Source organism: Poecilia formosa, unplaced genomic scaffold (genome assembly GCF_000485575.1).
Source record: "Poecilia formosa unplaced genomic scaffold, Poecilia_formosa-5.1.2 Scaffold17, whole genome shotgun sequence".
Taxonomy (NCBI): Eukaryota; Metazoa; Chordata; class Actinopteri; order Cyprinodontiformes; family Poeciliidae; genus Poecilia; species Poecilia formosa.
The window spans coordinates 2,450,907-2,465,035 of NW_006799956.1; the positions used below are offsets into that span (position 1 = coordinate 2,450,907).

The 14,129-nt window shown below is 42.2% G+C and overlaps 1 protein-coding gene and 1 long non-coding RNA gene across 4 annotated transcripts in view; one reads left to right on the plus strand and one right to left on the minus strand.

Annotated features, from left to right (window-relative positions):
• Positions 1-1,320: 1,320 nt before the first annotated feature.
• LOC107835648 (uncharacterized) lies at positions 1,321-2,147 on the minus strand. The gene is made up of 2 exons (XR_001661461.1): positions 1,678-2,147; positions 1,321-1,554 (listed from the first exon to the last, which is right to left on the minus strand). It is a non-coding gene; the product is annotated as an uncharacterized LOC107835648 (long non-coding RNA).
• The window catches only part of wnt7bb (wingless-type MMTV integration site family, member 7Bb), a 45,305-nt gene continuing 32,727 nt past the window's right edge, over positions 1,552-14,129 (plus strand). The window contains exon 1 of one of the 3 annotated variants that reach the window (XM_007546753.2): positions 1,552-1,688. In XM_007546753.2, coding sequence (XP_007546815.1) covers positions 1,618-1,688 — 71 coding nt within the window. In that variant the 5' untranslated portion in view covers positions 1,552-1,617. Of the gene's footprint in view, positions 1,689-6,424; positions 6,849-10,513; positions 10,630-14,129 lie in introns of those variants that run through there. The other 2 variants (XM_007546752.2, XM_016668818.1) reach the window with 2 other exon arrangements.

The window sequence follows — 14,129 nt, forward strand, 5'->3', positions numbered from 1 at the left end:
AAAAAAAAAAAAAAACCTTTCTGCATTTAAAATAAAACTTTGATGCACTAGAAAAATTTATATCATTTTCTAGAAGGATTCCTGGCTAAACCTGAAGGAATTAAAGTTGCACAGAATTTTATTTAGCGCCAGTGGATTAAAGGGTGGTTAATACAAAATAATATAAAAAAAAGTCTAATTTTTTTTCTCCGCTTCACAATTACGTATGCACTTCTTTTTTTTTGTCTATTACATAAAATCAAAATAACAGACAGTGACTTTTGTATCAACTGACAAAATGTGGAAAAGCTCAATTGAGTCTCAACACTTTTACAATAAATTTAGTGAAGCCGAACTGAACTGTATGCAAGCTGCTGCTACTTGGCCTCCAACGTCATTGGTTGGTTTTGATGCAACAAAAAAAAAAAAGCCTTCCAGCAATATAAGGCTTAGTATATGTCAAGTGGGACAACAACCAAAAAAATGCAATTGTATTTAAATTAAGAATGTAAAAAAGGCTGGCTGAGACTCAGATCAACATCTCACTGCCACCAGAGGGAGTTAAGTGTTGACTCCCCCAAGGAATTTATTTATACATCTGGACAAAATTCACAACTCGATAATAAATAAAAATCTGTTTTCGCTATACTGTTCCCCCCAGTGGGTCTGACAGAAAAGGGCACAAATGCGACATATTTATCAGAAAAGCCAGTTCATCATAATTACTCATTATTAGTCATGCAGTGCTATGTTGTCTTGTAAGGCAAACAGCTGGAAAGCCATTTGGATTTTTTTTTTACTGGGCTTACTGTTGTGGTGTGGCCCATCCGGAGGGGGGGGGCGGAGGGAGCACAGAGGGAGGGGGGCAGCCCACACTGCCGGGGCAAAGTCGTGATGTTGCAAGTGCCCAGTTAAGGCTTATAAAAAGGCCATTCCGTTTCGTTCCTCGTTAGTTTTCTGTACAACAACTACACGTGTTGAGCTCAGGCTGGAAGCCCGTCCCATTCACTGCATATCTGGTGCAGGTAGGGGAGGAGTGGGAGGAAGAGGAGAAGGAGAAAGAGGAGGAGGAGGCGGAGGAGGAGGCGCACAGCCCTTTTGTTACCTGTACTAGACGTACCTGGCTGTTGGACGGTAGTAACATGCTGAGAGTTTGAGGTTGCGGGGAAATACTTCCAAGTCAGATTCACAGAGTTTGGATTTCAATCTTGTGAAGACAGCAGTGTTTTTTCACCCTCCCCTCCTTGTTTTCTTCTTCTACCTTTTAAATACGCACCGAGGGTTGTGGGGGGAGGAGGGAGAGAGAAAGTTAATTAGAATTTTAGCGTTTCTTTTGTTGGTTTGTTTGTTTTTTTAAAGTGAGGACGAATAGGAGTCACTTCCTCCCAAGAACTCATTCAACTTTCCCCCCCCCCCCAAACTGCGGTCACGTTTCCAGCTTTCGTTTTTCGGACTCCTCTCAGCATCTCACCTGTTCTGGACGATGGGTTTGTCGCCGTCGAGGATCCCCAAGGAGCTTCAGCTTGACGTGACGGGAACCAGGCGGTATACGTGCCTCTGGGGGGGTTAGGAACGCTGCAGATGTGAACGCCACTTTGTGTTAACAGTGCATGGCCTCTGGATAAAGTGCTACCGATCATGCACAAACCCCTCCGAAAGTGGAGTCTCTACGTGTTCCTGTGTTTCGGCATCATATACCTCAGACTAGGGTGAGTTTTTTCTTCTTCTTCTTCTTCTTCCCCTCCTCTCTCATAGCTTCCTTGCACGCGCGAGCTGTAAAATTGACACACACACAAAAAAAACATACGCACTTGATGTGTGGATTAAAGTGCCCTCTGACCTCACGTTGAAAAAAAAATTTTAATATCAAAATTAGATGCATCGACTTTTTTATTTTTTATTTTTTAAATAGTCTTGTGAGTAAAAAGTAGCGCCCGGTTGCTTGTTGCAACGGACACCAAGAGGCTTTATTTGTTTCATGTCAGGAGGCTCTTTGCTCTTTTTTTTTTTTTGGTTGTTGCACAAGATCATTTCAGCCAGTGTCTCAGCTCCCGATCCTGCATACCTTCATTAATAGCGGCAGACTGAGTTGTATTTCCACATTCCATTGCCTAGACTGAGATTTTTTTTTTACGTCTTTACCTGTTTTGCAATAGCTCAGAAACACACCACACCATGACACATCATCCAACGTCTTCATAGCTCTGGAAGAACTGCTCTAATATTTTGTGCGTGTTTTGCTTGTAACTATTGTTTTTGCCAAAGCCGGTCCCAGGATATATGAGGGCCACGGCACAGTGTTACTGGGGTGGGGGGCCACCACTGCAGTTCACAGAGCAAAAGACAAAATTTTCAACTTAAATCTTCAGGTAGACCTGATTGATAAATTAGTCAGCTTGAATTGTGTACGTGGATTTTGTGTGTGTGTGTGTGTGTGTGTGTGTGTGTGTGTGTGTGTGTGTGTGTGTGTGTGTGTAAATTAAGGCTACATTCATTTTGTTTACAGTTTAATTGAAATATTAAACTGTAAATATTTAATTGAAATATTCCTATAACGTGTTTAAAAAAAATTCCCAAGGGTCACAGACAGTATAAATCATCCAGAGACGAACAAATGGAAATGTAACTTCATCTTGTTGTGATATTGTGGGAATAATATCAAAGTGGAGAAAGTGTCTTTTTTTTTGTTTTGTTTTGTTTTGGTGAAATGTTGAGAGAATTATGTTAAAACGAAGTAACTGTAATATAATTTATCATTTTCAGCACCCCAGAACCTCTAAAATGAAATCACTCAGTCAAAGTATCCTGGAGTAATATTCTAGTTTATCATGACTTCGCCGTTTCTCATGCGGATGTCCCGAAATCATTCCTAATGCTCGTTTAGATTTACAGGTCTTACAATTCATGTTGGGCTATATACCTCAAACTTTAGCATAACAGTCTGTTGTCAACTTAGACTTTTTTTTTCTATGGTTCGAGCTCAATCAGTTTTTGCATGTCGTCACAAAGTAACCAGCTTGTTTTACGGTTAACTCGTTAATCGACTTTTGATTAAGTCGACGATGCATCAGGAGGCGTTTTGCTCAAAGTCATGTCACTTTATCTCATAAATAAATCAACTAGGAGGAAGTACCCATTGATTTTTACACACAACAATTTCATGGGTGCAAAATAGCGCCGTGGTTAGCGCTGCTACCTCACAGGCATCGGGATATGCGGGTGTAGGTAACGGATGAATGGACGGTGCGTTTACATGCGCTGTGTGAACTTAAGTTAATGTCGAAGTGGATTTTTTTTAAGGTTCCCTTTAACCTCGGGCCGATCCGTGAAACTTAATTTGAGTTCTGTGTGTGCTTTTAAGCGATCCCCAAAGGTCGCTGGATAAAATAAATAAAAATGATGTCAGAAGAAATACATTTAAGCATGATATCTGTTGCAATTCATCCCAAAAGTATACATATTTTATGCTTCCTGCAATGAATATGAATCCTTTTGTTTTTGACAGCAGTGAGCCATGTGTCGTATTGTTCAAAAAGAAAATAATAGATTGCACATTTACAAAAACCAGAGACATAAAGTATCTGGTGAAGCCCTGAGAACTTAATGAACAGTGGCACCAGTGGAGGAGAACCGGGCAGGCAGTCGTTAAACCCCACCACGGTCTCGTATGCTGTCTGTTGTTCTGCTGTGCAGTAAAAAGGCTTAATGACGGAGAGGATACCGTGACTTTTATCTATTATTTATTTATTAATACTCGTCCAACATTTTAACATTTGTTACAAGCCACTTTTAAGTCAGTCACTCGCTGCTCGAAATTGGAATCAAATGTTTTTTACGGTTTTCCCTTCGACCAAACAGATTATATCCACAACAGGTCCAGCGAACATACTGATTCAAGAGGCGGCAGCATGAACTTCGGCTAGTCAAGCAAGCACCCCGTGCACAACACCAGCATAACGTTTCCGCTGTGGCATTAAGCTTTGCTGTGCCACCCCGACTCTTTCGCTGCTCACCATCTGGCTGCCCCTTCCCGACTTTCTCTGGCTATCGCATGACAATAGCTCCACTATGAGGTAAAAGTAACCCATCTTCATGTTTACTAATCCGGAGCTCTTGGCTCACTCCGTCCATCCTTTCACTCCGGCTGAAAATCTTTCATGGTACCCTCTTTGCTTCCAGTGCAGGTGTTGAGTGAGAGTCACAATGCTGGGGCAAAAGAACGAAAGAAAGAGAGGAAAGAAAGAGAGGGAGGAAAGAAAAAAAAAACCCTGCGACAAAATCTTCAGTGTTTTATTTCCTTGGTCTGATTCCATTGGACTCTCATGATGTTATGCAGTAGATTCCTCTTATTTGTGTAGATATATCAGCTGGAATCCTTTTTCGGATTAAAACTGTGTCGTAAAATCATAGCTGTCATCTTCAGGTTAAGTGGAAATCTAATTCAAGGAATAAGAAACAGGGAGACAGATTGTTGATGCCTTGTCTTTTTAGGACAAGTATTAAGACTTTACACTGTAAGAAGGGAATTTGGAGGGAATTATACATACGAATTCACTCAAGTGTATCAGTTTGTTAATGTAATGTACATTAATGGTTAAATTATAACAATATTGCCTCATTTTGAAAATAATTGAATGGACATGTTTGTTCAGTCCAGTCAGCCAATGCTTCCCTTTCATTGTCGTGTCCAACAGAGAACAGTAAATACATTCACTTACTGTTCTCCATAGACACAGTATCAATTCAGGGAAAGTCAAGACCCATAGTAAAACTTTGTGACCTACTTTAGCTAGTTTAGCAGCAGTGCTAATGCTAAAGTCGGCTTTGCTAGCTTCCTAACTCTAGGAAGTTGTTGGCAATGAACAGCTTAACTGTGGCTGTCAAAGCTTCCCGTGCTGCATTGCTAAAATAAATAGTGTCAGTTTGTATCCAGCTTTGGGTAGCTTAGCAATAGCCCGAATGCTAAACTGAAACTTGCTAGCAAGCTGAGCTTCTAATCCCAAAGGTAATCGCTGCAAACAAATTGTACATCCAGCCATGACTTGCCACATTCTTAGAAAAGACAGTTTGCTACCATTTTACTAGCAACTATTTTTATTTTTGTTTCTTTTTAAAATGGTGGAAAACCATGTAACCTTTTTGAAGAAACAGCGAATTAGCTAGCTTGTCACATTTGGCCCTTTCCACTAGCGCCTAGCAGAGGGTTAGACCAGGCTCAACTCTACTCTGCCCTCCGTTGCAAACAGGTAACAGTAAAAGTACATGTAAATACAAACAAACACTCAGACGGGTCTTTTTGTTCAAGTCAGAGTATTCCTCGCACATTCTGCATTCGCTCAGATGACAAAAAGAACAAACCACAAGCAGAAAATCAAAATACTGAACCAAGAGGCAGAAATAGCACAACGAGAAAAGGTACAGAATTTCACGCAACAAAAATAAACAGAAACTCTGTAGCCTAAAGATATATATCTCTGTACGAATATGTTAGCTTACATTCTGTATGCAAGCTAATATTTTTCACCAGCATTCGTTTTGAAGACTAAGCTAGTCTTAGCCATGGTTTTAACTAAATAATAAAAAACTCATAATGGAAATGGCTGACGTTTTCCTCAACAAATAAAACAGAGATGAAAGCAGCTGAAGTCCAATGTTTGACCTGAATTTGTAGGATTTAAATCTACAATCAAGAAAACTAAGGGATTGAGAAATTTCTAAGTTCATCATATCACATAAACTGCTGATTTACTTGTACTTTACTTCAAAACAAATATAGAAAATTTGAGTAAGTAAGTATTTAAGTACTTAAGCTGTTGGATTAATCTGAGTGCAACTGTTTAAAACGAAATAAGTATTAAAAGGTCGATTGAACGCTGCAATATTTTAAATCCTAATCTGTTTAAATAGCTAAAATAAAATAGGATAATCCTAACATAGTGGGATCTTAAAACGGATGTTGAATTAATCTAATTATGCACCCTATTTTTGTGGGAAATTGTGTAACTTCTAACGATTCTGATCATTTATTACGCATGTCAGTCTGCGCAAGAGATCAGATTTGAATTTGTAATCTTAAATCCGCGTAAAACAAACAAATAAATAATCATTTTACCATGGCAACAACTTGTTGAATCAGAGAGAGGTCGCGACAGAGAAGTGTGCGCTCGGTCTGTTTTATTTGAAGCTCACGCAGCTTTTCGTCAGCGTTTGTTTATTTTTGGCTGGATGGGTTTAGGGTAGCAGCGGCAGGGGCGGCGGCAGCGGCGATGGTGGCTATGGAGGCTGATCATGAATGAAAACCTCCTTCACATCCAGCGTGGAGGTGGGGGGTGGGGGGAGTGGAGGGGATCGGATCAGTGTCACCCCATTGTCCCGCCGTGGCAAAGTGGGCGGATAGCAGTGTCTCCTCCTGCCCAATGGCAGCCGCGATCCTCATGAGAGCGCAGAAGAGGCACTTTTCTGCCATGCAGAATCCCTAAAACCATCATCGCTCCGGCTCGGCTCGGAGAGCCCACAGCAGTGCGCGTCAAAGAGCCTCGGCTGCTGAGAGATGTCAGAGCCAACCTCGGCGCACACACGGCCCTGCTGGGAGCTCGGAGCTGCGTAGGGAGCGCCGCGCAAGGAGAATCTCTGGTGTCTCTTCTCTCTCTCTTCCTCTCTCTCTCTCTCGAGCGGACATAAAAGCAGGAATATACATCTTTTTTTCTATTTTTATTTTTAATTTTGTTTACTTGCATCGGCGTCGCCTCACTCCTGTCCGAGCGTGGCCATTCGCTCAATGTCATCATGATCATCATCTCGTCGCGCAGTGTACTGCTGTCAGTCTACTACCCGCAGATCTTCCTGATCCTGACGAGCGGAAGCTACCTGTAAGTTAGAGCCAATTAACCCAACTGCTCCTTAATTAGCTCCGGAGCCTGCCTGCTCCGCGGCTCATCCACACCCACACCGCATTTTAGTTGTTGTTGTTTTTTTAATCCCACTTACTAAATACATCTGGAGATACATTAACGTTTCTCGCTGTAGATAAAGTTAAAGGGTTTTTTTGGAGAGCGCGTAATGCGCAACGAGCTGTTTGTTCATTGCCAACCACATTGCTTCTTCTTCTTCTTCTTTTTTTTTCTTCTTCTACTCGTCGGATTTTAATTGTAAGATGAAGTTGGGGGATTCCAATCACAGTGCACATCGTCAGGAAAGCCATCCACGTGGGCTGATTAGTTAGACTTGAACGCCGCGTCATGTCCGCGCGTAACGAGCCGCGCCGTTGATTAATCGGTCGCCGCATCAAACGGTTTTTTTTTTTTTTTTTGCATGTTCCGGCCAACCTCATTTTGATCATATGCTCTTTCTTTATTCTTTTTATACAAATTATTTTCCTCCAGAAACTTGTTTTCGGATTCATTTCGGCCACTGAGTGGCAGAGGTGTTCTAGACATTTCGGATGTGGATTTTCAGATTTTACTTTCTTTCTGAGGGGAAAATGTAATGTGTGCGCGGTGACGTTTTATTTGTGTGTCGTTACAGCACCTTCAGTTTGTTCTTGGTGTGTGAGTGTGTGTTAGTATTTGATCCTGCGTCCTTTTGACCTGCTGGCAACAAGTGATTGATGCAGAGGCGTCTCCAGACAGCGGTGTTGAATGAATGGACGAGCGCCCCCTGGGCCCATCAGACTTTTCTCATGTATTATTATGCTTGTCAAGAAGAAAGGTGTTCATAATTCCCACTAAAAGTACATTTATTTAAAATTCTTTCTCTTATTTTTTCTTTTTACAAATATTATGTCTTGAGGAATCCCAAATCATGTCTTAAGGAATCTAAATTCAGCTTTAAAATGATCTCCTTCCCTCTTGATCCGCTGGATGCTGAACTAGAGGTGATCAAATCCGATCCAGACTCCATTAAAAGAACTAAACTAAAACAAAAGAGGCTTTTTTTTTTGTTTTTGTTTTTGCTTGTGTGTGTTTTTTTTGAAAGAGCAGAATCAGATGCCGCAGTATCAGCCAGCTGCAGTGCGCAGCCCACGTTTCACCGTAACACCAACACCGTGTCGCCGGAACGCTTAGATACGACGACACGAACGCTAAACGTCGCGATTCTTGACACGCCGATTGCGCTGCGGACGTATTTTCCTTCCTCATTTGTCTGAAGCAGAACGCTGGCTTTTTCCAAAAATAATTCCTCATCCACTCCATCCCTGCTCTTCTCTCTTTTTTGCTGCCCAGAGACCCCAAACCTGAGTCCAAAATAGATGTGGTTTCCACTACTATGAATAGGGATGGCTTGCACATCAAAGCCACTCAGAACAGTGTCTGTTTTAATTCTCTCAGCATAATTCATGCCCAAATCTTTTCACCAGCCGTTTCAATAAGGGTTAAAAGCAACACGCCCGTGTCTTCGCAAAATATATTTTGACATGTTCCTTCATAGAGTTTGTTTAAAATGCCTGTGGCAAAGCAAGGCGATAGCAAAGTCTCCGCTTTCTGGAGGAACTTTGCTGCCGTGACCAGCATTTGGATCCGTGCAATTTCAATACGTTTTTATCCATCTCCTCTTATTTAACTTTTAAGCTGAATGAGCATCTGTTCAGGATCTGGAGCAGTGTGAATAGCCAGTAAACAGTTGTGTAGGAAACACAGAGAAACAAGCGGGAACAAAGCAGACGATGAGACGTTTCAGAGAGTTTCTGTTGCTTCGGTTGCTCTGAAACAGATCCAGGATGCTCCGTTGACCTTTTCAGACCCCGTCCTCAAGGCTCCCCCTGGCTTGCAGCTGGAGCCTCATGCTGAGATGCGACACACTCTCTGACTAGACGCGGGGCCCGCATGAGACCGTCACTGAAAGATGAAAGATGCCCCCCGCCCCCCGAGGAAGAAATAGTGCGATTAGAAGAAAAAGAGAATGATGCAGCATGTTCTAATAGCCTTTATGTAAAACGGGAAGACAACGTTTAGTCATACTGCTGCTAAAATAATGTTATATTCTCTACGTTTCTAACACACTGCAAAAACACAAAATCTTGACCAAGTATTTTTGGTCAAGCTTCTGGTGCAGACATCTCAGTACACGTTTCAACAAGATGAACAAATAACAAAATATAGTTTTAAGTCAATAATGATGAAAACGTGCTATTTCCACTGGCGGATTATTTCACTTATAACATGAGAAAAATATCTTGTTATAAGTGAAATAACCTGCCTGAGGAACTGTTTTTTTTTTATCAATATTGAGGAAATATTGACATAAAACAAGCTGCTGTATTTATACAGGAGCTTGTTAGTTTTGTCTAATTTCAAGTGTATGAAGACATTTGCACTAGAAACTACACCAAAAATATTTGGTAAGGTTTTGTGTTTCTGCGCTGCATTTATTCACTACATTGCTGCTTGTGCACTGAAAAAAGAAAATAGTTGAACCAGTTTTAGATGATTTGTTTCAGTTGGTAACAAGTAATTCAATTAAACTAATCCGACTTAATTTCTTAACCCTTCCAGACTGAACGGAGAGCCAGCGATCCAGCCGAAGTTGCAGTACCGTAATTCCGCCACACGTAGCGCTGTCTGAAAAATTCCAACAGTTTCTGAAAGAGGAGAGACGTTGCACTTTCCAGCCAATATCGGGTTATTACGGTAATTTCACCCCTGCCGTAACAGGGAGTGACATTGATCTGAGAGGTGCGCTATTAATAGACGGTAAATTGCAAAAACGGCTACATATTGAAAGTTCAAAAAAGTTATGGATAAATGGGCAAATATATTTACTTGCAGGACATTTAAAGAACTGTGTGCACTTAAAATAAGCAAAAAATATCCAGGTAGATATTTTTATAATAATATAATTTAGGACATAAAGGGCTAAGTTTGTTTAACTTGACACATTTAAGACAGTCTTACTCAAATCACTTAGTTTACATCAAATAAAGAAGTAAACTAATGAGTCAAAATGTTTGTATTTGGTTCAAGCAGCCTTTATTTGAGAGGAGAGAGACAGGAAAGCAGGTAATGAAAGAGGGGGAAGACATGCAGCAAAGGTCATCAGGCTAGGAATCAAACCTGCGACAGCCACGTCAAGGACTAAGGTCTCCTTATGGTGGTTGTGCTAGACCCCTGTGCCACCACAGCACCAAGGTTGGTACAGGTTCTGTTGCTGGTGAATATGGCGTCATGGCATCAGTCGTCAGATACGAACGCAGCATTGAACTTAATTGTTTCAAGTAAAGTAAAAAATTACTTTAAGTTAAAAATATGTAACTTTTAAGTTAATTCAAAATAGAAAAAAGTAAGTTGTCATCACTAAACCAAAAGAAAATTAAGTGAGATTAAGGTAAATAAGTCCATTGGATGACCTACAACTGTTAAGGTGTTTTACACTTTTTAGGGTGCGACATATTTGCTACAAGCGTAGCATTCAGCTGCCTGGCACCGCGCAGCAACAGGTTGGGAAGGGGCAGCGCTGTGTCACTGTTTGTTCCGAGGTTGATGATCAACAGGTGAGGTGGGGGGGTTCTGTTTGACATTTTTGAAGTGGGCAGCGCTGCGCCCGTTATATAATCATGCAGTTTGTAAATGAGCAGCCAGAGAGGAAACGCCTAACACAACAGCAATTCCCCGCTTTTATTCACTTGACACACTTCACTGTTTCTCCGGCGTTTTGGTAAGTGCATTCCTCAGCGGAAGATGCATGCCCCCGGAGCTTAGCAGCGTTTCAGTCAGGTTCATAGTGTTTCATGTGATGGAGTGGGTGGCTGGAAGCACGCTGTATGCCATGAGGGTATGGTTTCTTTTCAGGCCACCCTGCTTAGTAATAAAACCTTCAAGTTTTTTTTTTTTTCCCCTTCTTTTAAACCACTGATGTTGGGTAATGCTGCAGAAAGGCTGATGCCTCGCCGGTACTCAATCATTTCAGCGGCTGCCGAACTGCCCGGGCGCGACTTCGTGACACTTTTCGGTCGTCGGTTTTCCTGTCTCGTGGGAGACGAACCGTGCCCCCCCGCCCCCCACCTCCCTACCCCGCCGAGCCACTGCTGGCACAAACAGAGAACAGGGCTAAAGCAAACAGAATCACATTTGTGCGCTGCGATGATGCAGGGATTTAAAAGCTTAGCTCTGGAATTCCCTGTTTGGTGTTTGACGGTTTGGGACGGCGTTGGAGCTCTGTGTGTTTCAGAGAAAGTACAGGGGGATGAGCGAGGGAAACCGCTCGAGAGAAGGAGCCAGTGAAAAAACATCTTGCGTGGGCTTTCAGCAAAGAAATGTGAACACTAAAAGAAATGAAGGGATCTGGAGCGTATAGTGGCGTTGGCAATGATAGCGTCCGTCATGCCGGTAACCCCGTTCTACAGTAGCAGGCTGCTTTTACTTAATGAGTCCGCCCCCTTCGGCTTGTGCAGACAGCATACCGCCGTTGCTAAGAACAACCACGTATACAGCTGGGGGGTCAAAAAAGGTCAGAGGAGTTCACATCTCTTTACGGCGGAGAGAGCAAAGAGGGCCTGAAAGCAGCAGCCGGCTGCACTGTTTGCTGTGCACCTGACAAATGTCTTGTTCTCTGCCTCAAGGCTTTTTCTTCTCTCCTTGATATAACATCTCATTTTTAACTTCTTTTTTTTTTTTTGCTGCAAATGCATTAAATATAGCGATATTTGGCTGCAACAAGCAGAGAAAGGTTAGGAAAATACGCCAGGAGTCTCTGATAAACATCTTTTTTTTTTTAAATGTGTTGCAAAAGTATCCACTCCTGTTGAGGTTTTTCATGTTACTACGTCAAACTCTAATGTGTTTTTTTTTGTTTGTTTTTTTTTAGAAGTAGGGGGAACATTATGCAATACATGGTTTTCTAAAGTTAAGTAAAAATGATAAAAGGAAAATCTGAAGAGTGTGGCCTGCATTTTTATTCCATTCCATTTACTCCATAAGGAAATCCGGTGCTACTCTGACCAGCTTCCTTGGTCCTGCTGCTCATGCCTCCACCATGATGCTGCCACCAATGTGGTTTCATGGTGCGTTCAGGGTCATGCGCAGTGCGAGTCTTCTTCTGAACATGGTCAAAAACTTCCATCTTGATCTTCGATGACCAAAGCTGTAAATGCATAAATCCGCTGTGAGACTAAGGTTGCGTTCGCACCAGCCCTGTTTGGTCCACTTTTATGAATCTTCAGTTCATTTGTCTAGAAAGTGACGTTCGTTTGGGGAGGTGTGAATCGAACTCTAATGCAAACTCTGGTGTGCCTGAAAAGCTTGCTGTCGTTTTTGATTGTAGTGAACTCTAGCGTGGTTTGAATGCATATGTGAACGCCAAGCAGACTGGAAACCACTCCAAAGCCAGGAAGTGGACTGTAGCGCAGAGCATTCTGAGTAAATACAACGAAAAGGAATTAAATTAATCTAGAGCAAGCGGAAGATATGCCTCAAGAGAGAAATCCAACAGCCACTAAAATCAGACGCCACTCCATTTTTGTTTACATTTTTGGAAGGAAGTTGGGTTCATGTCGTCTTCGGAGATTTTTGCGTAATTTCCTTCCGTGGTTCTTGGTGCAGCGCCACCTCAGGCAAGGAGGGGAAAAGGTTTTTCGAAGTTCTGCCACCGCAGTATGACGCCGAACTGCATCGACTGAAAACTTAACCAACGTTGCAGTTTTGTCTCCGAGCCGACCGCACTCCAATAGTCTGAAAATTTGTGGGAGTATGTGCGTGCCTAAAATGTAAAAGGGTTTTTTTTTTTTTTTTTTTTTTTTTTTTGTGAGGTGGAGCAAAGGTACTTGTCCAGATGAGATTATCTGGGAGTGACTTTTACCCAATAAAAATATATTAGTTCTCAGCCTGTGGTCTTCTCCCAGAAGCTCTGTAAACTCCAATCTAAATCCAAGAGACTATAATTCTTCAGCATTGTTCCTCCTCACCCATTCTTCCACTAACCCTCCTCTCCGCCTCTCCTTCCTCACGCTCCGCCATCCCGTTTTTGCTGACACACAACTCGCCTGAGTTCGTTCGCCCCATCTTGTGGTTAATCCTTTTCGAGGTCAACATCGTATTTCAAAAGGAGCAGTGTTCCTCCAAGCTCATTTCTGGCTGCCCGTCCTCAACATGTTTAAAAAAAAAAAAAGTACGTATCTACACGGTCTTGATGGCAGCAAACAGAGCCCTGGAGGGAGTCGGCACTTTGTTTTTGGCACCAATCCGCCTTTGGCTTCCTCAGCAGCAGAACCACCCCACCTTTTAAATGTGTTTTCTGTGTATTCACTGCAAATCACTGGATGTGTGTTGTCTCTGGGTAGAACAAGAGGAGGAGGTGTGTGTCATTTTCTCTAAAGCGTAATAACCTTGAATTACGGCGATTTGTGTTGAAAACGCTTTTTTTTGTTGTTTCGTTTTCGTTTTATGTACTCATTACAAATTAATTATGGGATGTGGCTGCAGATAAAACAGTCTCTTGTGAACAGCGAGGGTGGCACGTTACCTCAGGAGTCTGCCTCAAACGTGTAATTAAGCAAAGCCTGAGACGTATTACTTTGTGTGACATTTGTTTGAAAGAGGGACACTGCTTCCACACCGAGAGAAACCACAACGGAGTACAATGTGTTTCCATAAGAGCCTGGAAGCCCTTCACAGTGCTATGGTACCAAACAATTAGCATAAAACCCCAAACTCATTACTCAGACTCCCATCATCTGAGCCAGCACTGAATGCTGTCAGTAGTCAAACATGCATCCTGCTTTTTTCTTTCTTTTTTTTTTTCTGGGTACTTTCTGTAAGTTTCCATCTCCCTTAGCAGTTTTATGTGGGTTTTGTGTGAAACAAAGGGCCGAGGGGGAGGTACAAAAGCATCTCGTGTGCTAAGTACGGAGAATGTGTGATGCTGTGGGCCAGCGTTTCTCCCAAAGGAAGCTGGAAACTTGTCAAACTGTGTGGAGTTTGGAACCGTTTGAAAGGGCAGCGTTTTGTAAATTTGACTTTTTTTTTTTTTAGCTTCCCATCATGTTATGTTATCTCCTCATCATAAACATATCTGGAGTGCTGTCTTGATTCTTTCATGCATGTTTGAGAAATCCTTTAATCTCCCATGGCAACCACTCAGCTGGACAAAACGCCTGGGTGGACCTGGCTCCACCTCTTTGAGGACGAAGCTCCAGCTCGGAGCTGCAGTTTCCAAGCTTC